Below are 26,847 nucleotides of genomic sequence, written 5' to 3'. Positions count from 1 at the left end.
CGACACCCCCCCCCGTGACCTTCCGCAGATCAAACTGTTGTCTGTTCTGTTGCTCAAAGTTGTTCCTCGCTCGTGCGCGTGGCGATGCTCTTCAATGCCTCCTATGATGAGCTGACAGAAGAGAAGGTCTTTCAGTTATTGATGCTGAACCTGTGTTGTTGGATCTTCCACTGTAGGCCATCACCGGAATGGTGATGAGCCAGTATTGATTTTGACAGCAAAATTAGATTTTGTTTTGGTCATAGTCTTTTGAATAAAAATCCAATTAGTTGTAGTCACATTTTAGTCACCTGACATGTTCTACTTTTTGTCTAGTTTTAGTCGACTAAATCTACAGTTGATTTAGTAGACTAAAATGTATTTTGGTGGGACTTAATGGTGTCGTAATGGCTGAAAATAGCCGATCTACTAGCTCACAAGCTGTGAGCATGTAGATCGGCTATTTTCAGAGCGCAACACCCGAGCGCAACCAAACATAAAACGACTTCTCCTTTAGTTCTGTACTAGATCTCTTCTCCACTAGTCCCTCCCCAACATTTTAATCTAGTTTTTATTTGTCGACAATATTAAAAAAAAAGTGTTTGACTAACATTTTCCGTCATAGTTTTAGTCGACGAAATCAACACTGTGATAAGGGGACCGTACCTATGTTCCCCAGGTTCTATGTTCCCATTTACCCCCCCCCCCCCCAAAAAAAAAAGGTTCTATGTTCCCCGCTTATCCAAAAAAGGTCCTATGTTCCCCAGGTTCTATGTTCCCCACTTACCGCCACAAAAAAGGTTCTATGTTCCCCGCTCAACTTATCCAAAAATGCAGGAAACATTCCTTTATAAGTATTAATAACAACTCAAAACACCCAACAATGAGGCAAGATTACGAATACTATAGTGGGACAGGGGGCACTAGGGACATCTGGACACCATACTTTTGTAATGTCTGGGCATCTGGACGAGTGGGCACCTGGACATCTGGGCAATAGGGACATGTGGGCATTTGGACGAGTGGGCAACTAGGGGTGGAGACATCTGGGCACCTGGGCAAGATGCCCCACCATTTCCTGCATTTGAGTGGGGAACATACATTTTTTTGTAGGGAACATACAGTAGATCCTGTTTTTGGTTGAGAGGGAATATAGAACATTTTTGTGGGGAGAGTGGGTGGGGAACATAGAACCTGGGGAACATAGAACCTTTTTGGGGGGGTAAGTGGGGAACATAGAACCTGGGGAACATAGAACCTTTTGGGGGGGTAAGTGGGGAACATAGAACCTGGGGAACATAGAACCTACCCCCTCACTCCGCCCCCTCACTCCCACCTTTCCAGATATGTAGAGTGCCAGTTCATTTCAGAGCATTTGAGCTCATAATCTCCAAATGTCACCGCACTCAAACGTGTCTGGCAGGTCATTTGGGCTGTCAGGGATGAGAGCTGGTGTGTAGACAGGTGTTATGAGAATTGATGACACACTGTTACGGAGGGCCTTGCAGGGCTGTAAAGCTTAATTTGGGAGTTAGTAGAAGTCCTTTTTCTTGGCAGAATGAGCCGTGTTGGTGTGCAGGGCCTTCACTGCAAAATGTCAAGGTTAAAAGGGGCTTCTTAACGGAAAGCTGGACATGGACATGGACTGTCATTTTACTAAACGTTACGTTTGCCTGCATCTCTCCTATGGCACCAACATCAATGCCGTATGGAATTGTGTACAAAATCTTATCCAACAATAACAAATTATTCTAAGGGTCTGAGAGGCTAAATGTCATCAAATGGCTCAAATGCCCAATAAATAATTAACCTTGATATGAAAAGGGTTGAAAACCACTGTTTTACATGGCTGGGGACTTTACTGTCGGATGAATGGACAGGACAGCTGGTGCGTGTGTGTGTGTGTGTGTGTGTGTGTGTGTGTGTGTGTGTGTGTGTGTGTGTGTGTGTGTGTGTGTGTGTGTGTGTGTGTGTGTGTGTGTGTGTGTGCTTGCGCGCGGCCAACACTATATGCTCTGCTAAACTGCTCTCAGCTAGTCTCTCTGCGTTCTCTCTGGGTTTTAATATCATTTAATAAGAATGCAAAGAAGCAACGTGTGATTCAATCTCTCTCACTCCCTCTCCCTCTCCCTCTCTCTCCCTCTCCCTCTCCCTCTCTCTCTCTCTCTCTCTCTCTCTCTCTCTCTCCCCCCCCTCTAGCTGCCCCCCCCTCTCCCTCTCTCTCTCTGTCTCTCTCATATCGTGTAGGAGTTTCATTCACAACAGGAGCTGTCCTTGGTGCTGAAGCCATGAATCAAAGTGCAGGAGCAGCTCAGAGCGTTCGGAGATACTCCGAAGATCCCAAGGTAAGCAGAGTAGAGCCTGTCACAAGCCTTCTCTCCACGGACCCATTCATTCATTCCACTCGGTGGTGCCTCGTTTTTTAGTACATGCCCCATGCCATGCTCATATAGCCACTCAAACCCTTCTTATCTATGAACAAAAAAAAAAGGCTATGTTTGAATTTATTACTTTTTTGTTATTATTGTATTTGTAGGCCTATTGTATTTTTTTTTCTTCTTAATTCTTAATTTGCTCGGTGGGGTTTGAAGTGGTTAGGAACGTCATAAAGAATCAAATAAAGTCTGTACTGTTTGGATTCTTTCGCGCAGGCTAAATCCATGTGGATTTCTTTCTTTCTTTCTTTCTTTCTTTCTTTCTTTCTTTCTTTCTTTTTGCTGCATCAGCTCAACTTGTGTTGTGTTGTGTTGTGTTGTGTTGTGTTGTGTTGTGTTGTGTTGTGTTGTGTTTTGATTGATTGATTGAAGACTTATCAGAAGTTTGCATAGGAAAAGGTACAGTACAGTACAGTTCACTGATAGGACAGTACAGTTCACTGACACAAGGTCAACTACAAGGATAAAGACCACAAGAAAGCTGTTAGGCTTGTTGTTGTGATGTTGCTTGCGTTTGGTTTCACATCCAGATGATGGATATTGATTGATCGAATACTTTATTAGAAGTTTGCATAGGAAAAGTACCAGACAGTACAGTTCGGATACACGGTCTACTCAAAGGATTTCAACAATGGCTTGTTTGCTTTGGGGTCCTTTTGTACTTGATTCATGAAAACATGAAATCACAGACATGTTTATTTAATAAACACAGTAGGCCTAGGGGGAAAAACTAAAAAACATCTTAACACAATCATAAAAAAACCTAATAATTGATATTTCGCCGTTCAGGGGGAGGTAAGGAGAGTTCTTTTTTTTTTTTTTTTTTTTTTTTTTTACCAGTTTGGAGTTGGCTGATTGGTGTGTTTGTTGCCTCTCTCGTGCATCAGGCACATCATGGATGGATAAATGATTTAAGTGCCAGGCAGGACAAATGGTCGGTGTGTTTGAGGACAGTCTGTTTGAGTGCCCCTCCCCCTCCTCCCCCACCCCCACTTCTTTAATGATTCATGGGACTCTGAAGAGGAGCCAGAAGGAATGTGGCAACCGCTGCAACGTTATATGTCATCCTACCATGTTTTATCTATCTATATAGGAATGCAACATTAACACAACCTACCATGTTCTCTCTCTCTCTCTTTTCTCTCTCCCTCTCTCTCTCTCTCTCTCTCTCTCTCTCTCTCTCTCTCTCAAACTATATACAGTAGGACTTATAACTGTTCTATCTATCTATCTATCTATCTATCTATCTATCTATCTATCTATTAGGGATGCACCGATATATTGGCCACACATGGTATCGGCCGGTGTTTGCCGTTGTCGGTCAATATCGGCATCGGCAAAAAAGCTGACATTAACCGATGGCAGTAGCCAATATTTATACATTTTGTGCTGGCTATGTTGGTGTGTTAGTTATTTGCAGCCTACCAAGAAAGTATAGATTCTGAACAATTATTTCTTATAATGTTGATTTTAGTTTTTCCCAGGGGAAATAATAACACCAAAATCTAAATAATCAAATATCGGTATCAGCATCAGTTATTTTGAACATCGGTATCGGCAGAGTACTCTCTCTCTCTCTCTCTCTCTCTCTCTCTCTCTCTCTCTCTCTCTCTCTCTCTCTCTCTCTCTATCTATCTATCTATCTATCTAATAATTAATTGTCTCCACCAGCCGAAGGCTGAGGGAGAGTATGTTTTCCCCTCCGTCCGTCCGTCCGTCCGTCCGTGCGTCCGTGCGTCCGTGCGTCCGTGCGTGCGTCCGTGCGTCCTCGCAGTTTGTGAGCAGCTAATCTCAGTCGGCCCGATTGCTGCCAAACTGAGCACACACACTCCCTGGATGCCAATCTAGAACCTCTGCCCCACATTTTTCAAATCAGCCTAATGGTGGCGCTATAACAGGCCGATTTGTGTGGCCTGGTTGTTACCAGCTAATCTCCGGCGCCGTTGGCCCGATCGCTGCCAAACTGAGCACACACACTCCCTGGATGCTAATTCAGAACCTCTGCCCCACATTTTTTAAATCAGCCTCATGGTGGCGCTATAACAGGCCGATTTGTGTGGCCTGGTGGAGACCTGTGCTCGGAAGAGCACTGCTTCTAGTTTGTATTGATATTGATTGATTGATTGACAAAAATGAAGAAGAGTACAGTCAAAACAACAAATGTAGTACAGCACAAGTACAGTCAAAAAAGGAACATCACAAAAATATATTTCACTGCATGCACAATGAATTTAGAATATATGAAAGTTTAAAACATACATTTCTTTTACAGAAGAAAGTGTGCGTGCGTGCGTGCGTGCGTGCGTGTGTGCGTGCATGCGTGCGTGCGCGTGCGTGCGTGCGCGTGCGTGCGTGCGCATGCATGCATGCGTGCGTTCATGTGCGTATGTGTGGGCGTGCAAGGGCACCGTCAACGTACAATGTCATTGTGAGCCTAATGTCTGAAAAATGATGGGGTCCGTCCGTCCACTCAATATACATCTTCCTCACTGAATAAGCATTTATCATCACATTACTTATTACTGTAACCGTAACATAGTCAGTCCAGTTATTATCAAATTAATAAATGACACGTGGCTTATTGTTTCATCATCACATGATGCAGATCCATACAAGGACAGATGTTGTTTAAAAAGAATGGCAGAATGAGTGAAGCACCCCTGGGATTTGACAGAGAAATGAAAGTGCATGCATGGCTCAGAGCTATAACGATCTGTCTTCTAAGACCCCTCCCCTCCCCTCCTCCCACTGCTCTGACACATTTGAGGAGAGGGGATGTTCTATAAACATCTGTTTTCAGCAACACTAGACCTAAGCACATGAATTTAAAGGGATATTCACTTTCAAAACAGCCTTTGGTCATTTTATCGTCTAATCGGGATTTTGGGAACACCCCGGACAGTTTTTAAGTTGCTTAATTCAGTATTTAGATATTTGATATTAATTTCTCCCCATTTGCCCCCTTCCTTCCTATACAAACCCATTGTAACTTCAAACTCTATTTTAACCATGATAGATCCGGTGAAAACACCCGTCCTGTTTTTCTGGTGACTCCTGACATCCTGAATACGTGCAGCAGGCCGAGTTTTTCCCGATAAATCTTTCATTTATTTTGAATAATTTCATAAAAAATAAAATAAAAAAAAGTTATAAAAAAAAAAAAAAACAGCCTGCTCATGTATTCGGAGGGTGTCAGGACTGGGAGTCACCTGAAAAATGGACGGGTGTTTTCATTGAATCTATCGTGGTTAAAATGGAGCTTGGGGTTTGTATAGGAAGGAGGCAAAATGGGGGAAAAATGTATCTAAACAGATTATCAGATGATAAAATGTAAAAAATAATAATAATAATAATAATAGAAAAAAGAAAGTGAAATACCCATAAACACAAGCTGTCGGCGGCGATCATCGTTTCTTTTACCCGGGAAAGAAAAAAATGACAGCGATCATCCGTGCTTTAGTTATGATCCGTGGAAAAGGGCTTTTTTGACCAAAAAACTAGATCTGGGAGCGGAATCCGAGATGCGTCCATTTTTCTGAATTTCAACATTGGTCTGGGTGGAAAGGAGGATTTGCGGATGAGGTAATTTCCTGTTGCATCATGGGAATTGTAGTCCTGGGATCACTGACGGGTGTGGGAGAGCAGCGGTCGCTATCGCAAACCAATGAAACACACAACTTTGACGCACGCTTGCCAAATGGCGCTGTGGACCTCGAACGGTTTGACCGACATACTCGTCACCGGCAGTGAAAGAGTATAGGGTACCGCATAATGAACACAAATCGCTCATGTGTCCCGGAATAGAAACCTCTGTGTTGTGCAAATCATGGCTCTAGTTGATCCCAGAGGACCGGAGCGGAGTAGAGGCTCAATTAGAGCACTGGAGGAGTGAAAGGACTGGAGATGGAGCCGGGATCGGAGATTCTTAGCCCATTAAAGGGATAGTTTGCTAAGCACCTGTCTCAGTTTTGTATTGATTCTAACATAATCCTAACGAGTAAAATACTGTTGCCTGACAATTATTTAGTGATGCATGGCACACTACGTCTTATTGGCTTGATCACTGTCTAAGTATAGCTGATGCTCATGCCTATATATAGATAGCATAATGGTCTGGCCACCTCGGATCATATGCCATTATTAGTAACGAATCTTAATGCTGGTAAGGTACCCACCTCGATCAATATTGACATTGGTAATATGCCTGGGAAGATAGACTGGGCTAATCTTACCACTGAGGATATTGATGTTACTCATTTATATCTGATAATCTGTTTGATAATATTGACTTGCCAAATGATACTTTGCATTTTACTAATTTTAATTGTAAAAACCCTTACCATGGCATCAAGCTCTGTGTCATGTACGACAACATTCTTAATGCTCTTAATGCCTCTGGTAGGCAGTTCTGTAAAAGAGGGGTGAAAAAGGTGAAACACATTAAGCCTGTTTGGCATGTCTGTGTGGCTGGACTCAAACAGGACAGGGCAGGACTCAAACGATGGAATGACTCAGGTAGGCCTAGATATAGGGTTCATTGTTTGGGGAGAAAAAAAAACTCACCAATGCTAAATTGAAATGTGCTGTTACCTCTCTTAAAAGACAGGAGAACACTATGAGAGCAGACTCACTTGCTAGTAAGCTGCAAAGCAAAGACCTTTATGATTTTGGAACGAGGTTAAGTCATGAACAACAGTAAAACATCCCTACCTGCTAACATTGAGCGTGTGTGTGGCCCGGTTGAGATTGCTGAGGTATGGCGAAAACACTATTATTGCGACCGAAGGTCGCAGTTTACCATGAGAAATGTCACAGCTTGTCTCCGTGTGTGTACATGGAGCCTCAGGGCGAGGTTGCATGTCGCCCTGAGACGTTTTACTGGTAAGTTATTCAACTGTGTAAATAGTGGTTATGTGGCTGTTGATCGTGTTGACCCCACTAAAAATGTACTGATCCTTTCTGATGCCATTAGAATGCTAGATAACAACAAGGCAAGTGGCATTGATCACATCACAGCTGAACACGTCAAATATGCAAGCAAGAAAATCTGCCCTCTACTGGTCATGTGTTTCACACAGGAGCATGTGCATGGAGTCCTTCCAGAGTCTATCTAGCCTGGTAAACCAGGCTCCTCCTGCCTTCCGATTCGAACAGAAGATGGGAGGAGTCAGTTTACTAAGCTAGAGTCTATCATCTCTGTACAATTTAGGTGCCGGCTACACAGAGCTGGATATTTCTGAAGACATTTTTTGGTGCGGTTGGGGCTTGCAGCCACACAAAGCTGGATATTTCGGCCTCAAAACTGGATATTTTTGAAACCGGATAAATAAGTGAAGACATTGAAAAATATCCGATTTCACTGGATCCGTGTAGACATGTTACCCGGATATCTCTGAAGACTTTACTGTGTGTGTGCTTGTCCCACTAGTGGAGGTCTGGGGACTCAGATTATTTTAGACCTAGGGTTATGTGGTCATGTGGACCTAGATATTTTTCTATGTGGATATCTGAAAAACCATGGGATATATGAAATATCCAGCTCCGTCTGGCCTAGGCCTAGTGTCTGTCCTTAAAGACAAGGCAGGTAAACTAAACAGCATTGATAACTATAGAGCTATCGCTTTGATCAGTATCCTCTCCAAAGTATTGGAAAGAATCCTGTTGGAACGTCTTCAAATGTGTGTCTTAACTGCAGATAATCAGTTTGGATTAAAAAAGAAACATGGCACAGACCTATATCTTTGCACTTAAATAAATGATCTCCAGCTACAGTAGCCATAATTCCACTGTCTTCCTATGCTTTATTGATGCTTCTCAAGCAGAAACTGCTTGATAGATGCATTCATCAATCTGGTCGTAAATATATTGTAAATAAAGTGACTAAATCTGGCTTATATTTCTGTTTTACAGTACCTTCAAAACCCCTTCAAAATCCCAGACAAAAAAAAAACAACATTGCTGAATCTGACCCCTAACTTTGGAATTGTCCTAAATGCCGGTAAGATCAAAATATGGGTCCTGTCAAGTGTGCACTTTTTAAAGCATTCTGCACTCCCATGTATACAGCCTTCTCAAATATTCTCATTTCAAATCCTTGCTTCTGGGTGTCTCTGAAACAAAAATTAAAAGCCCAGTGTTCAAAATGTACTAAAGTTTTGGCATAAAAATGTACCAGTATAAGACTCCCTAATCGGGACGGGAGATAATCGACCGTCATGTCGCATACACAAACTTTAGAAGGCAATCGTAATCAGGAGTACGGGAAATGGGACAGATCCATGTTGATGACATTACTTTAGAGATACTGTGTGCCACTTTGCGTGATTTTAGGCCAAAACTGTAGGAGCAGTGTCCAAAAATGTGTTTTGCAAAAATCTGATGGTGGTGCTAGAAGAGGGCCATGTGAGAAATCAGGCGCAGAGGTTGTGATTTGCCATCCAAGGAGTGTGTGTGCAAAGTGTGACGTGACGGATAGACTGACTGACTGACGGAGGGACAGCCGGTGGAGCTTTTCATAGTAACTGCGAACTGACGGTCACAATAATATAAAGATAAAGATAAACATCTGCGATGTGATGTGAGCTCACGTAGATCGTCAATTGAAAATAGATTTTCAAATTGATAAAAATACACACTTGTAGGGATGAAGTGGTCTATCTGCAAACAAACTTTGACTAAAGTTTCCAAATAACTATCAAATAACAAATAACTAACTTTTATTTTATTTTATTTTATTTTATTTTATTTTATATATATTTGCCTCTGAGATGTAGTGGAGTAGAAGTAAAAGCATGATCCGCTTGGTGGGCCGGTTCCTGTATTCTTGGTTTGTTTTACTGAGGATAAGGTTAGGAATAATGTTAGGTTTAACCCTTTAGACATAGTTTACCGAGGTTACGTTCAGGATCACCAGGCAGAGACCGTTCTACCGGATTCACGCCCGAGGCGACTGTGTTTTGGGGCGAGCATTCTGGTATTTCCTTTAAAGCCCCCTGCTTCTTGTGTGGCTAAAACTCCAACAAATTCAGTTGTCCGAGACAGTTAATAATGCCTTGTCATAATGCTTTGGTGGGGGTAAAAAATAAATAAAAAGAAATCTGCTTTGAAGACATTTCTTTGTGCGCTTTGCAGTTGGATCTATTTTTATACGACTGTCGTCTCTCTCAGTGCCAGGGGAGCAGCATGGCAGCGATAGTCAAACAGCTGGAATGCCATTTTTTCCCCAGGCTCTCTATGAAAGGAGATGATTGTGATTGCCGGTCTCTCCGGTCCCCCCCTGCATAACTCTGGGTTCCCATTTTATTTGATTCATTTATTTTATACATGTGGAGAAAGTGGAAAACTCATATCTCCAAAACTGTTGGAGTCAAATTGAGCAGCAGCAAAAGTAGCAGATCTGCAAGCCGTATCGGCCGCGCTCTGGCCGATACCAACGACAATGAGACCTACTTTCTCACTTAGAGGGTTGGCCAGGGGAATCATTTTGGAAGTGCACGCACAGCACCGGTGGTTCCGGTCAGTGGTTCCGGCCGCCTGATGACTACAAAATGACGTAAAAAAAGTTATTTCCGCTCCCGACGGGATCAGAAACGATAATGGTATCGATCCCTGGCTGTGTTGAATAGCTTCATTTTACTGCTTTTTCTCCCCAATTTAGTCATTATTATGCCAATGAATTCCTGCACACATATTTCTGTTTTGTCACTGCTGTTCCTACTGACTACTGAATCCTACGTACTGACTCACCTGCCAGTGAGGCCAATCTTCTCTTATACAAAGGGCTTAATTCCATGCCCAATTCCACGCCCCCATTCAGAGCCGCAGACCGAGCCACAGTCATAGGTAGTAGACCGGTATCGGTAGATAACGCTAGGTCATATACATATTCATTGGCTAGGAGCCGTCGCCATGGTGACATGGCTATAGCCTCCCAGGCTATGGGACCATCCCCCAGGATATGGCCAGGGGCGGGGACTATTGCCCGCGGCGGGGAGGCGGTGTCTACAGTCCAGCCGACACTTTCGCAGTGTAACTATGAAGGCTATGTCTCCGTGTCTCTCAACATTGCACGTGTTTGTGTGTGTGTGTGTGTGTGTGTGTGTGTGTGTGTGTGTGTGTGTGTGTGTGTGTGTGTGTGTGTGTGTGTGTGTGTGGGTAATTTCACCGGATGTCTAAAGTGCCGTACAGACATTTGCGTGAAACATCTTCTCTGTATCGTCTGAGAATGGCCACTGGGGGCGCCGTACTAATGCATTGTCAATGGAAGGTTGTTTGGTGTTTTGTCGTTGCCGTGTCTCTTGGCCAAAAGACAGGCTGCGGTTGAGCTTGAGACACGGCAACGACAAAAAAACAAACAACCTTCCATTGACAATGCATTAGTACGGCGCCCCCAGTGGCCATTCTCAGACGATACGGAGAAGATGTTTCACGCATATGTGTGAGTCCAGCCTTATGAAGAAAAAAAAAAACATTGCTGCCCATTCGGACACGCAATGGCAACAAACATCGCGTGCGTCGAGCTGCTAGAAATTACGCTTCATGACGAATAATAGTAGGCTAATAGCCTACCGTATTCTAGTGTGATGGCGGCAGATTCGAACCCGCATTCTCTGGGCTGGTGGTCAGACGCTTCACCACTGCTCCAAATGGCTTTTATTTTGAAAACGTAGTGTTAGTGTGCGAGGCTCATTCAATGTCTATTCATCTCATATAGAGTGCATATATCTAGTGGCTCTTTAAAAAAAGAAAAAAAAAAAAACTCTTTCAGTCGATGATTTATTGATCATTTTGAGCCTTGGCGAATTGTGAAATAAATAAATAAATGAATATATGAATAAATAAATAAAATAAAACAAGGCTGAAGTTTTGCCAGAGGCACGAATGCGTAATTCATGCTTAATATTTATCCTGCCTGCCATAGAGGTTAGACAGTGTTTTTGATTATCAGAAACACGCAGGAGCAACAGTGTGCAAATCAAGCTGAGTTTAAGAGGCTTGAGAAACGAGCGACGTATGAAAACAAACTCAAAAGAAGCAACCGTAGGCCACATGGGCATTAATGGATACTCGAAAATAACAGATCTACAGTACAAGCTCACAATGTGTGTCAATCCGAGGAGAACCACTGGTTTAAGGAAACAAATAATCAGCTACACTCAGAGATGGACTTTGGATTGATGGATTTTAAATGTACTTAAAGTAGTAGTTCACCCCCAAAATTATTTTTTTTTACTATTGATTACTCACGCCATGGAGACTTGAGTTCAATAATATTTTTGAAGCGGTGAAAACCGCTTCCAATGAATGGCTTTGTGTGTATCACGCCCATATATGGTCATTTCAGTCCAGAATGAACAGGCTTTTTCAAAAACACAATGTATGTCACCTCATGTCCATATATTGTCACTCCAGGCCAGAATGAACAGGTTTTTTCTGTCCTGTACGTGCAAAATATCAGTCCAGAATGAATAGGCATTTTCAAAAAGCAAAATGTGTGTCCCATGTCCATATATGGTCATTTCAGTTCAGAATGAATAGGCTTTATATGTCCTGTACGTCCAGAATATGTGTGCAGTGTCCCTCCCGGTCAGATGAATGGTGCGGTGTCCCTCCCGGGCAGATGAATGGATACGTTGAGGATTGGTCAAGCTTCACATGATAATTTGGCCTTCAGGGTTTATCTGTCTTGTACATGCAATAGGTCTCACCTATTGCATGACAAATAGCCGCATAAGAGCAAAAGTAAAGGCACAATAAGAATATACAGATGCTAACAGAATGGTAAAAAGGAGCATTAAGGCAGACAAGAGTAAATACATTGAAAATCTAGCAGAAGTTGAAAAATGTAGTAGGCCACAAAGATAACAGAAACTGAAATAATTATAGAGGGATGCAGTTGACAAACAACTAAGAGACCAGCAAGCAGGATTTGTTATATATTTTTTTAAAACCTATTATACCGGCTGTCATACCGGCTCTCCAGACAATTCTATACTAAGATTCACCGCTTCACTTCGAACCGAGGTTTGATTTTTTATTTTTTTGTCGCATTCCTAAGACAAAAATGTGATTATAGTAAACTTACCTTGATGGTTTCCCCATCCAGTGCCATGCATTTGGGTCCCCATCCAGAGCCATGCAGATCCCCATCTGGAGTCAAGGTAAATTTACTATAATCACATTTTTGTCTTAGGAATGCGACAAATACAATATATATATATATATATATATATATATATATATATATATATATATATATATATATTATTGAACTCAAGTCTCCATGGCATTAGTAATCAATAGAAAAAAAATCATTTTGGGGGTGATCGAACTACTCCTTTAAGAAGTCAAGAGTACATGCTTTTGAATATACTTAAGTAAGAGTAAATTCCCAATTTTTCACAATTACTTGAATCTTTTCACAATTGATTTATAGGACCTTGTAACTCTTGTTACAGAAACATACTATAAAAACTCCTTCCTTCCTTCCTTCCTTCCTTCCTTCCTTCCCCCAGTGGGAATCAAACCCAGGACTTCTAGCTGTGAGGCAACAGCACTATACCAACTGCACCACCGAGCCCCTTCTGTCAATTGCATTTTATAGTCAGGCCTTTTTGGAGCGGTGAAAGCGCTCCCAATAGACAGGTATGTCCGTGGGTATGTGGCTGGGTGGCTGGCTGGGTGGCTGGCTGGCCGTGTCCGTAGCCTGGCAATACCTTGAGTGGCCACACACAACACACTAGTTAAAGGAGGGGCGCTGTTTTGTGCAGGCCAGGCACACTCACCACTCACTCACAGGCACAGTTTACAGTTTACAGTTTAGGCATTTAGCAACACACACAGGGTATAGCTGCTCAGATTCACCGCTCCACTTCGAACCGAGGTTTGATTTTTTGGCTTACAGGACCACTTCACATGATGCAAAATGCATCATATGACCAGTTGTAGCATGCTGAAATACTAAAATATCTAAAAACACAGATTGAACACACAAAATAACTCAGGATTGTGTTGATCGTGTCCCAAACAACAATAAAATAAGATCTGGTTGTCCCAGAGGTGAAGTGGTCCTTTTTTCCCCCTCTAAAATGTATTTTGATATACATTCATGAAACCACGTGCTGACCGCCTGTCAGCATTGAGCAATTTTTTATAGGGGGTAAAACTTTGGGCCCATTCACTTACTATAAAGGAAAAAAATACCACCCTCCTTTTTTATTCTGAATCCATTGCAAGCATTCGTTTTGCATGAAAAACATTCCTTGGGCTAAAAGCGCCCCTACAAAATTGTGAAAAGTGATGACTCATCACTAAACCATAGTTTTGTGGGGCTGTTTTTAGCCCAAGGAATGTTTTTCATGCAAAACAAATGATTGCAATGGATTCAGAATCATTAAAAAACCCTAGTTTGACCCCTCAACATACTACTTAAAGCAGTTCTTTTTGGGGGGTATTTTTTCCTTTATAGTATAGTGTATACGTAGTAAGTGAAGGGCCCCAAACTTTTACCCCCTATAAACGAAATTGCTCAATGCTGACAGGCAGTAAACTATATACAATTGCAGCGTCATTCATTGCATGTGGCTGCCCCCTGCAGTCAGTTTGACTCGATTACAGCTATTGTGAATTTTAAAAGATTTAGTTTGGAAATACTGCATAGATAATTTTCTATAACTTCGCAAAGGTAAGGTACTTTTAAGCTACTTTGATGGCAGTAACACAAATACATACATAATAAATAAGACAGTAAAAGAGTTAAAGGGAAGAACCACCCATTTTCAACATTGAACTAACTGTCATTAATATACCTTTGTTGTGTGGAAATAAGGCATTTAAACATAACAAGCCAAGCCAAGCCAATCACACCGTGGCGTGATGACATGAAGTACACCGTGATGATGTTATCACGGTGTTCTTTGCAAGCCAAACTCCAAAATCAACCAACTAAAGGTATATTAATGACATAGTTCAATATTGAAAATGGATGGTTCTCACCTTTAAGTAAATATCTGAGTACTTCTTCCACCACTGGCATAAATGATGAACTAGGAGATCTGGGCCTTGTTGGGGTCGTGTTCACCTCCAGCTCCTCGATGAGAGCTTTGGTTCCCGTTCTGCGATCAATGCCACAAACGCATGGCAGGGATTATAGAGACTTTTAAAAATAACTGCTTTCAAGTTGAGCTCAAAACGGCTTTGACCCCAGTGACCCACTTTGGAGACTCTGTGAGTGCTTAAAATAAAAAATAAAATAAACTTTCAGACATTTTATCTCCCTCATCCTCCCTGCTGGCTGGAGATACATTAATGAGCTCTGAAAGCAGGAAGGCTGGAGATAACGGTTTGCTCTCTTAAAGAGGTAGCAAGAAATAAAACCTAAAGCAGGATATTGAGCTAAATGAAGAATGACGAGAAAGAAGGAGAAAAAAAGAAAAGGAAAAAAAGAAAGGAAACTGACGAAAGGTTTTAACCGTGAACACTTGAGAAATGAAAAGCTTGTCATGGCTGTGTTAAAATAGAACACTTTGTCTGTCAGGGGTTCTAAAAAACACGCGCATGCATGCATGCACGCGCACACGCACACACACACTGTGTGTGTGTGTGTGCGCTCGTGTGTGTGCTTCAGTAGAACAGCTCTGATGTAGAACTATGGACAGTAGATCAGCTCCCATGATGACTTGTCTTAGTTAAGCCATAGCTGAATGGTTAATGTCCATGCCTAGGACTCCGGAGGTACGATTCCAGCTCCAGCTATGTGTCGAAGCTGAAACTGAATCTCCCCTGTGGGAGAATATAGGTAATTATTATTATGAGTTCTAGTTCTGGATCTCTCCACTAGTCCCTCTCAAACATTTTAGTTGCATTTTCATTCGTTGACGAAATCATCAATATGTATTTAGTCATAGTTTTAGTCATCATAGCTTAAAGTGTCTTACAGACAGAGCGCGGTTGACGGCTTGGATCAGCGGGGATCACGCCGCGGTGGAGAAACAAACACAATCGCTCCGCGAGTAAATGGCGGGCGGTATTTACAAAGATGACCACAATCCGGCTCTTGACGCCTGCGAGCGCATGCACGGACGAGCACACGCACAAGAATTTCACGGAACCGTGCCCGCTCACCTCTCCGCGCTTCAACTTCTCTGTGCGTCCCAAATGATTGCCCGCCTCTCGTTGAAAATTAATCACTAGGATGCGGCAACGGCGCCCCGTCTGAAAGGCGCTTAATTTTTCTCATTGTTCCTACTCCCATTAGTCAGAATCTATTGATGTTAACCTGGTGAAAAAACTATGCCTAAACCTAAACCTAAACCTAACCCTAACCCTAACCTCAGTAAAACTATGCCTAAACCTAACCCAAACCCTAACCCTAACCTCGGTAAAACTGTGCCTAAACCTAACCCTAACTAAATTCGGACTAATGAGATTTCGGACTAATGAGATATCGGACTTATGGGCAGTCCCCAGTCCGCAAACATTTTCCGTCATAGTTTTAGTCGGCAAAATCAACACTTGTCAGGATGATGGGGTCCAGTGCTCTGCTAGTGGACGGACAGACAGACAGACAGACAGACAGACAGACAGACAGTGAGACAGACAGAAAGACACACAGACAGACACACAGACAGACAGACAGACACACAGGCCTCAGCAGTCACGGTACGCGTGCAAAGTATGTCTCGGGGCCACAGATGTGCCCATGGCCGTGCCAAGTGTTTGTCATCATGCATGAGAAATCATTCTTTTGGATTGATATCAAGTTCAGCGTCAGTTCAAAGAGGACAGGCTTTGTTCTGTTCGATGCACTCTGATGGTCTGGCTGCTGCACGGACAATGTCACGAGGTACGCCACGGTTAAACAAGTACTCAGATATTTTACTTAAGTAAAAGTAGAGTTACCACAATGTAGAAACAGGCAAGTGTTGAAAATGTTACTTGAGTAAAAATACCAAAGTGTTGGCATCAAAATATACGTAAAGCAGGGACCTGCTGGCCATTGGGAAAAGCGGGACAACTCCCGAACGACCGGTCCATTCCCGGCCGGTCCAGGCCGACGATTAAAACAAAATGCCGGCTGCAGATTATTACGGTAACCACCTTCGTTCCATTTTAGGTGCTGAGCGGCCTAAAAATCACAGTAACCACTCATTGGTTAGTATTTGGGCCTCACGGCATGTCCGGAAGGCAAGAGAATCTGGCCTCTCCAACTCCTTTTTCCATTGTCTTTTTAGAATGAAAATCTTGGGGATATTGTGTGGCTAATTGTGACGATCAAGCCCAATATTTAGTACAGTGACCATGGAGCTAAATGAACATTGTCATTACGACTTTATGCTTTCAGTCGTTTTATTTATTTATTCTCGAAATTACACTGTAGGCCTAGTTAACCCATTTAGACCTGGAATTATTGTATGCTTTAGCTAGGCCTATTGAAAAATAGCTAAAGCAGTGCAGCACTCGGTGCCACACAGTGAGCTTGTATATCTGCAATTTTTGTAATAGTTGAAGCATAAAATAACGGTTAATACATGTTTACATGTTAATAACAGAAGAATCTTTAAGGCCAGTGAGTTTCAGGGGGAAAACTTCTACCTTCTTTTTTCAAATGAAAATTTAAAACGGGTCAAAATGACCCGAACAGAACTCAAGGGTTAATGGGTTGAACTCGTTTGCAGTGTCATGGAGTAATACGATACAATGCAATTCAACAACATCACGTTGTCACTCCTGTTGTCTTCAAACGTCAACTATTTTCTTGGTTTTCTGAGTGTTCTTTCTCAAAAGGAATGCAGCAACACAACACAAACAGTAGACACACGCATAGCCAGTATAGGGGAAAATGTAGGCTACTGTGTTGAGTTGTCTGTGTGAGTTCAGTATGTGCGCAATAAATGGGACATGTTGCTCTGCGTGCCCAAAGTAAGACGTTGCAATATAACCTACTATATTATAGCGTGTTGGACATGTGTAAAAATCAGTTGGCTTTGATGTGGTTTTATGTAGGCCTATAGGACCTATTATGCCCATGCCAGTGTGGCAGTGTGCCACTCTATATCTATATTATCATCAGATAATCAGATCAGCACCAATTGGCTTGACAGAAAAATCTAAACCTAATCTCTAAATGTGGAATCATAGCCTGACACGAAACGACCATGTATCTTGTGTGGACCATGGGAAATTGTCCCAATGTCTATTTCTCAAATTCTACGGCAGGGGTCTTCAACAGGGGGTCCGGGACCCCAAGGGGGTCCTCAGAGTTACCACAGGGGGTTCTCCAAATCTTTGAGTGATAGAAAGTTATTTTCTCCTTTTTTATATTAACCACTTGAATCCTGTAGTGTCCATATTCTGAGAACTTTTGCCAAAAATAGCAGATCTACAAGCTCACAGGCGTTGTGAGCTTGTAGATCGGCTATTTTCGGCAAAGAGGTTTGGTGTAGAGGGGAAAAAGAGCAGAACAAGTACAGAGTGAAATGTCAAGTTTATTAACTCTCCCCACGCTTTGAACGATAACGCTCGCCCCATTTTTTACAGAACCTCGATGCCAATACGGCGCTCGTTCGGTTCGTTCGTCTGATGACTGTAAGCTGATGAGGGGTCGCGCGGCCGTTTACTGTAAACACATTTTCCGCTGTGATGGTGTAAAAAATCCATTATGCGTTAGATCAACGGAGAACAATTCACTTCCTTGTTGATTTCCTCTGGCCCGGAGGCTCTGTAGCCAGTGACTGCTCTGAATGTACGGCAACACATAGCAGGACAATTCACATTCATTCTCGCATGACGCCGCCCTCTGCTGCCTGGCAGACCAAAGTGCACTATTGCACAACCAAAAAATAAATAAATAAATAAATAAATGTCTGTCTGTCTATCTACTATAACGTCGCAAAGGTAAGCCGCTTTTTGATGGCGCCAGACCCAATAAATAAATAAATAATCTGGCAGTAGGAGAGTTAAGTATTGCCGGTTCAAGTGGTTAAATATCTGAAAACACAAATTGACATGAATCCAAAATACACTGATGATCGCGCTGTCAAACAATGAAACTAGGAATCCATGAAACGTTGTGGGGGTCCCTGCTTCATCTCTCTCTCAGCTAAGGGGTCATTGGCCTGAAAACGTTGAAGACCCCTGTTCTACAGCATAGTCTACTATACTTACAAGAGTAGGAACACTGCCCTCATGTGGTGTTAGTGGGGAATGCATCATTTGTCAACCTAGCAGCAGTCCTACATGGTGTGAATTGTGATGACCTGCAACAGCCAGAACAGAACCTACTAGAACCTTTGGTGGTTCTGGTGGAACCTCCATTTGGTTCCATGTGTTACACTGTCAAAATTACAGACCTGTAAGGGTCCATTTGGTTCCATTTGTACTCTCAGAGTTACAGACATGTAAGGGTCCATTTGGTTCCATTTGTACTCTCAGAGTTACAGACCTGTAAGGGTCCATTTGGTTCCATTTGTACTCTCAGAGTTACAGACCTGTAAGGGTCCATTTGGTTCCATTTGTACTCTCAGAGTTACAGACCTGTAAGGGTCCATTTGGTTCCACTTGTAGACTCTCAGAGTTACAGACCTGTAAGGGTCCATTTGGTTCCATTCGTACACTCTAAAAGTTAAAGACCTGTAAGGGTCCATTTGGTTCCATTTGTACACTCTCAGAGTTACAGACCTGTATGGGTCCATTTGGTTCAATTTGTACACTCTTGATTATAATTAGAGAAATGAAAAGGTGAGTGTTAAAATGTTTTCCTTTATTTTGTTCTATCGTTTTGGCACATTTAGCAATCTTGATTTCAGTGGGTGGGGGCATGCAAGTAGCTAAATACAGGGGCGCTGGAAGTGGGGTGCTGAGGGAGCTGCAGCTCCCCTGGTGGTGGGGAGATTTTTTTTTCTTTTTTTTTTTAAGTAAGCCTATATATACTCACACACAGAGCTATATTAAAACAATAATGTATTTGACTTTGGGGAATAAAATATGTTGAAAAAAGGTATTTGATTATCACATGGTGACCTAATCACATGGCCACCTTGCCACTTCCGGTCAGAAGGGAAGTCAAATTTAAATCCCGCTTTGACGGCACACCAAAGTCTATTTATTTGAGAACTAGAAACTGTCTATAGGCTCATTGTTGCAAACTAACACCGTTGTATATGGGGAATAAAAAACTGTAGAAAACTGTTACAAAAATAATACCCGATTTTGTAGTGTGTGCGTGAGTGACTGTGTGTGTGCATGCGTGCTGTGTGTTGCACTGTGTAACTAGTAACTATATAGCTCCTTGTTACACCGTTGTGCGGGGAATAAGCACCCGAAACCGTAATAAAAATAACCCAAAACCGGATAAAAAACGTGAATTTTTCGGCGTGCGGCCTTTGGCCGCACGCATGAACTCCTCCAGGCTCAGCTCCCCTTGGGATTTGGGAGTTCCAGCGCCCCTGGCTAAATATGTCTTTTTAGACAATAAGCCAGCGATTTCTTTATTACTATTTACAGTAACACTACTAGACTGCCCATGAAAGATTGCAGTGCATCTTGGGAATGGGCTTATTGTGTGTAAAAGGACATATTTAGCCACTTGTTCGCATGCCCCCAGCCTCTGAAATCAACATAATTAAAAACTCTAAAACAATAGAAAGGAGTTAATGAAAACATTTTAAACCTCATCTTTTATTTTCTTCAATCTAAAATATGAACCCTTGTTGTAAAAAATAAATAAATAATAAGTTTTCCTTTAAAGTTAAAGACCTGTAAGGGTCCATTTGGTTCCATTTGTACACTCTAAAAGTTAAAGACCTGTAAGGGTCCATTTGGTTCCATTTGTACACTCTCAGAGTTACAGACCTGTAAGGGTCCATTTGGTTCAATTTGTACACTCTTGATTATAATTAGAGAAATGAAAAGGTGAGTGTTAAAATGTTTTCCTTTATTTTGTTCTATCGTTTTGGCACATTTAGCAATCTTGATTTCAGTGGGTGGGGGCATGCAACTAGCTAAATATGTCTTTTTAGACACAATAAGCCAGCGATTTCTTTATTACTATTTACAGTAACACTACTAGACTGCCCATGAAAAATTGCAGTGCATCTTGGGAATGGTCTTATTGTGTGTAAAAGCCTAAAAGGACATATTTAGCCACTTGTTCGCATGCCCCCAGCCTCTGAAATCAAAATAATTAAAAACTCTAAAACAATAGAAAGGAGTTAATGAAAACATTTTAACCCCCATCTTTTATTTTCTTCAATCTAAAATATGAACCCTTGTAAAAAAAAAGAAAAAAAAAAAAAGTTAAAGACCTGTAAGGGTCCATTTGGTTCCACTTGTACAATCTCAGAGTTACAGACCTGTAAGGGTCCATTTGGTTCCATTTGCTATACTCTCAGAGTTACATTTTACATAATATCAATGTGTGTGATAGCCTATTCTGTAGTGTACTGACTGATACGCTGTAGGCCTATGAGCATTTATTCAGGTGTTGTCACCTCCATCCTATAGCCTCGTAAACCAGACTCTCCTTGAATTCGAATCAGAATGCAGGAGGACTTTAGTTTATTAGGCTAACTCCATCTCATCTCATGGCTCAACTCAACTCACATGTCTTGTTGGGAGTCAGGGTGTAATGATACTGCATGGCCACCAGAGGGCACTCTGACACCGGAGAACAATGTGGTTAGTGGAGAAGCAGTGGCTTAATGAGCAGGTTAAAGCTCTCTCTCTCTCTCTCTCTCTGTGTGTGTGTGTGTGTGTGTGTGTGTGTGTGTGTGTGTGTGTGTGTGTGTGTGTGTGTGTGTGTGTGTGTGTGTGTGTGTGTGTGTGTGTGCGTGTGCGTGTGTGCGTGCGTGCGTGCATGTGCACCTGCACATGTGCAAGTTCACAACGAGTCACATCGCCACCCGTATAGGGAGCTTGTAGATCGTCTATGTTCAAATAGTTTACGTATAGGCTATATAGAGTATACGTGTAAGTTTAATAGGTCTAATAGTTGCTTGTTTTGGCCTTGTTTTCATACACCGGTTGCTTTATTTCTAATCCATAAGTAGGACTTAACGTCCTTACTGTATATAAAACTACAGTGATGTATTTGTGAAAACTTTAGAGATCAATCATAATGCAGCATGGTAGCCCACAACACCAATTATTTTGATGACTTTGCATGCACATAATTAATTAGTGTGTCTACCAAAAGAACATTATTTTTCCATAACAGGAACACATACAGTAGGCCTATATGACGATATGATGTTTAAAAGACATATTGTAACCCCTAGCTGGTAGCCTACTTAGCGATGGTCTTATTATTTAAAGTGGAGTAAAGATTTCACTTTCACAAAAGAAATATGGTATCATTCATGCTTTATTGTTTCACACTGGACAGTTTCAGTATTTCGATTCAGTATTTTGAGATTTGATATTCTTTTTATCAGAGCTGTTGACGTCCATGTGTGGCGTATATTTATTTGTTTAACCCAGTGGTTCTCAATAGTGATCGAGACTGGGCCAAGTCGAGAATGTTTAACTTTATTGGTGGGGCGGGATGGGGCAGTTCAAATAATAATATATCGTGCAGAAAGGGTCCTTCCCTATATGCTCAGCCAAAGTGGCTAGAATGAGCCACTCTGCATACCGGTAGCTGTCCCCTAAAGACAGTTACATGTGGAGGCTGCCAGCTGGTGTGTCATGTAATTCTAATTCAGTCCATTTTAGGCCTACTTCCTGTAAGTAGACTTAAAAAAATAAACCCAGTTGACTAATCATATTACGAGACGCTCTTATTTTGAAATCCACCATTTGAGAGGAAATACGTATGTTTGTTGTTATTGGCTACTTGTTGCAACTCAGATGTTAACGGACACCACGTGGATTATTACTTAAACAATGTCACCGGTGGTCCTTGAAGGGGTTCCAGGTGGTCCCCAGCTAAATGATGGAGAGTTGGTAACCAAATGGACCCCTATAGATCTTTAAGGGAGTAGTTCACCCTAGGGCTGCAAGCGAACCTTCGGGGATTCGAACGTTCGTTCGTTACGTTGGCAATCGAAGTTCGAAATTAATGGGTTCAGGTTTTTTTCTTTTTTTTTCTTCTTTTTTTTACACGAAAAATAATTATCAGAATGTGATAGGCCTATTCAGAATATCACAGTAGTAGAGATAGCCAAATACGAAATAAGTTAGGCCTACCGGTAAACACTAACAGTTAATGGTGACCGTTATAGTAGTTATAAAATGCACCAGAACAGCTTGGAGCGATCAAGGACCGTGCTTCGCTCCAATTCCGCTCCTGTTTGGGGCCGCGAACCACGCTGTGTGAACCTCGCTGACACACGCTTGATTACAGTAGAGTGAGAGTAGCCGAGCTGGGCAGAGACAGACGTGTGTGTGCTCTGAACAGCGAACACCCATCCATGCACCCAAAGATTAAACAGCCGTTCTCCTAAGCATGAGCAAAGATGGATTTTATTGCAACCCCCTAAAGGATCTATAATGCGATTTCTGGGGTTGTTACATCGAGACCAGTTCAGCCCGAACGTGACGCGCTCCGACGCTGTCACCAAGTCTAATCATCCGTGCAACTCCGCCATACATTGAGCCTGTTGGTCAACAAACTGCGCAACATTTTCTCCGATTGGGTTGGATTTTCCAAGTGTTAGCCTACGTGTTAATGCGGCCACGCATCCACGCGTTTTCAATGGATAAAACAGCGCATTTAAAACATTTCCTACACTGTTTTAGCTGGTTAAAGGTACAGTACGTTCGATGGTTCGATTGTCCGAACGTTCGGTTTTTATTCAATTGAACGAACCATCTAAGGTTCGATGGTTCGTTCGGAAAATCCCCCCGAAGTTCGAATCCCTAAAACAGGGCTAGATTACAGCCCTAGTTCACCCCAAAATGACTTTAATGACTTTTCTTCCCCTATTGATTACTCACTTCATGGAGACTTGAGTTCAATTAATGGGGGTACATTTATTGTAATAACATTTTCGTCTTAGGAATGCGACAAAAACAAAAACAAAAAAATATCCATGAATTCAAGTCTCCATATCGTGAGTAATCAATAGAAAAACAAAAAATCGGGGGGGAACTTTGAGTTCAATAATAGCATCACACTTGCGATTTCCCAGAATAGCATCTTTCTAGTCTCTCCTATGGCACCCACTGAAATCAAAATAGATAAAATTGCAAAAAGTTTCAACCTATCTTCATAATAATTTGTCTACTAACTTTAATGTTCACAATACAAATAGCACAATGTTTTCCTACTCGGTCTGTGTCTCATAGGAGGGCTCTGGGGAGTTCAGAAAACCGCCTGCCATGGCAATTTTATTGTGAACATTAGTGAGCACCAATTATGTGAAGTTGTCCTTTAAGCAAATGTTGAATACCGGAACAGAGTATTTCTACATTGTGGTATTGATACATTAATTTTACTAAAGTAAAGTAGATTCTGAGTACTTCTTGTAAAACTGTGTGGATTACCTCAACACTCATCATCATCATCAGCAGCAGCAGCAGCAGCAGCAGCAGCAGCATTATCTTGTCCATCACACAACTATTCCTCTCTGTTCCTTATCTTACATGTTTAATCGGGGCTCTTGCAGACGTACCGTATAACAGCTCCATCAAGCACACCATTGTTTGTTTTGTTCACATGAAAACAGAATAATGAGGAGATCGCCGTGTTCTGGATGCAGTCAAACATTTATTTGCAGAATATAGGCCTGATTGATAACATAATTAAAAGTTCAGGTTAAGCAATCAAAGCAAAAGACAGCCTCATTCATTTAGCGCACGGTGGGCTGTGACACGTGCCTCAGTGGGATGCAAGACAGTTAGTGAACAAAACAGCATGAATAAATGTTAAGCATCAAACCATTTAGTCCTAGAAAACCTACACGTTGTGTCCGGCAGAATGGGTACGTTTTAATTAATTTCATTAATTTGAATCAGAAACAGACGTTTTTCATAAAACTGAGGTTAGGATTTAAAGGGTGTTTCTTAAACCACCACTTTAACCATTATTTTATACTTTAGCAATTAAAAAATAGCAGATCTACAAGCTCATAGCGTGCTGCATAGAGTGCCGCGCTGTGAGACTGCAGATCAGCTATATATATATATATATATATATATACTTCTGTAACTCAAATCTTTGCTTCTGGGGGGTCCCTGGAACAATGTTGATACACATATCATTTTTGGGGTGTCCTTGACATGAAAAAGTTTGAGAACCACTGATCGTAGAAACATACGTTTTTCAAAAACCTCAGAAGGATTTAGAAGAAATTTTGTAGAATCGGACTCTATAACACGACGCGTTCCCCGAGTCTCCTACACGTTGTCATCAGCGGCGGCTCCGTTGATGGTGAAGGTCTTCTCCATGACACCTCTCTCCAGGAGGTCCTCGTCCACCCGGACCGTTCTGATGAGCAGCGTCTTCCTCTCCATCAACTCCACCTCCTCGCCCTCTGCGCGGCCGCTATCGTGGGCCGTCCCGCGACTCGTGACACCGCAGTGGCAGCATCTTCCCACCGCGCCGCTCTCGTCCGTGTCGTTCGCGCCGCCGTCGTTGTTCGCGTCTTCCTCGCCGACTCCTGTATTTGCGCTGCCGCCGTTCACGCCATGGCCATTCTGTCCGACACCGTTCCCTTCTGGGCCGTTGGCGGTATTTGTGTCGCTGCCACTCTCGTCCGAACTGCTGCCCGGGCAGCTGTTGCCTGCTGTGATACTTGCATCACCATTCTTTACCGCGACACTTCCATCTCCGTTCTTTACCGCAACACTCCCATCTCCGTTCTTTGCTTTTACACTTCCACCTCCGCTCTCTGCAGAGACACTTCCGCCTGCGGTAACTGTGTTTTTAGTGACACTGGAGGCTCCCAGGGCGATGCCACTCCCCAGAGACAGCTGCGTCACCGAGAGCCGCATGTCCTCGCCTTCAATCAACTTCCTGTAAGTTATGATCTCGACCTCCAAAGCCATCTTGACGTTAAGAAGTTCCTGGTATTCGTGAAGGAGCTTGGCAGTCTTCTGCTTGGTGGACTTGAGCTCAGTCTGAAGTGCCTCGATCCTTGCTTTTAGAGCCTCTAATTCTGCCCTATGCCTCTCCTGTGCCTCACGGAGTTGAGCTTCGAGAGCGTCGTTCTTGGACTGTAGGTCTTCTAGGTCTTGTTGCTTGTTTTGGATTTCCTTCTTCATGTTGTTCATCTCCTCCCTTGCGCTCCTGAGCTTCTCAATGTTTTTCGTCGACTTGTTGCCCATGTCTTCAAACTTACTGCCATACCAGTTGTCCATCTCCTGTAGGTTCTTAGCCGCGATGTCCTCGTACTGAGTCTGGATCTGCTTGAGAGCGGAGGAGAGGTCGGGGAGCGCGAACGAGCTCTGGGCCGTAGCCACGGCCGCATAGATCTGCTGCATCAGTTCCTCGATCTCCTCCTTCTGGATCCTCTTGAGGAACTCTATCTCCGCTTCCAGCTGCTCCAGCTGCTTCTCCAAGGCGATGCGAGCCGACGTGGCCCGGTCCACGTCCGGACGCAGAGCCACCAGCTCCATCTCCGCCTGCTTCCGCTGCTCCAGCGCCTCCTCGTACCTGCGTCTGATCTCCTCCAGCTGACCGGCCATGGCGTCTCTGGCGGCCAGAGCCAGGTCCCGCTGGACCCGGGCCCGGTCCGCCGTCCTCAGGAGCTCCTTCAGCTGCTCCTCATACAGCCGCCTCATGCCCGTGGGCTTCACGAAGCGGTTGAGCAGCGCCTCAATCTCGGACTCCAGCAGCGTGTTCTGCTGCTCCAGCGAGTGTACCTTCTCGATGTAGACGGCCAGGCGGTCGTTGAGGACGATCATCTCCTGCCGCTCGCCGCTGCGCGTGCTCAGGAACTCCCGGTTTTCCGCGGCGGCCGCGTCCAAGTCAGCCATTGGGCCGCCGTTTCCGCGGAACGCCCCCACGTTCGCTGCCACGACGGGGAGCCGGCGGGCGCCAGAGGCGGCGCGGCTTGTTCGCCCCTTGGCCGCGCTGCTGCTGTAGCTGGCCGAACGGGCGCTGATGCGAACGGGCGACGGACTGGACACCCGCACTTTGACCAAGGACGATGTGCTGCCGTGAAAGTGGCGGCGGTAGGAGGAGATCCTCTCCGGGCTGCAGCTCATGATGAAACGCTGGTGGGATGAGATGATGCTTGTATGTTCTGCGGCTGGCTGTGCAAACACTGCCTGTTCGCCCCTTCCACCACCATCTGTCCTTTATATAGGCGGCATGCAGACACGGAGGAATGTGAAAGCACTGGATCACGCTGTCAGCCACACATCTGACACCCGGAGGAATGTGAAAGCACTGCATCACGCAGGCTCTGAGCTGTCAGCCACGCATCTGACACCAGCCTGCCAGAAACAGCAGTTATTTATGAGCTACAGACATCATTTTAACCCATTTAGG

General features: G+C 43.2%; 2 protein-coding genes across 2 annotated transcripts in view; one reads left to right on the top strand and one right to left on the bottom strand.

Moving 5' to 3' along the window:
- Positions 1-2,267: 2,267 nt before the first annotated feature.
- The window catches only part of LOC308307451 (inactive dipeptidyl peptidase 10-like), a gene marked incomplete at both ends in the record, with an annotated part of 76,911 nt that continues 52,331 nt past the window's right edge, over positions 2,268-26,847 (top strand). Inside the window, one exon of the mRNA XM_080752714.1 lies at positions 2,268-2,324. Within this exon, the coding sequence (XP_080608840.1) occupies positions 2,268-2,324 (57 nt within the window). The remainder of the gene's footprint in view (positions 2,325-26,847) is intronic.
- On the bottom strand, positions 24,750-26,561 carry LOC308308078 (desmin-like; the record flags this gene model as incomplete). The annotated part of the gene is made up of 1 exon (XM_080753447.1): positions 24,750-26,561. One exon carries the CDS (start codon positions 26,559-26,561, stop codon positions 24,750-24,752), a length of 1,812 nt encoding a protein of 603 aa, XP_080609573.1.

Source organism: Nannobrachium achirus (assembly GCF_963921795.1).
Source record: "Nannobrachium achirus genome assembly, chromosome: 22".
In the NCBI taxonomy this organism is placed as follows: domain Eukaryota; kingdom Metazoa; phylum Chordata; class Actinopteri; order Myctophiformes; family Myctophidae; genus Nannobrachium; species Nannobrachium achirus.
The sequence above is the reverse complement of the archived record's forward strand: the minus strand, read 5'-3'. Positions and strand labels throughout refer to the sequence as shown.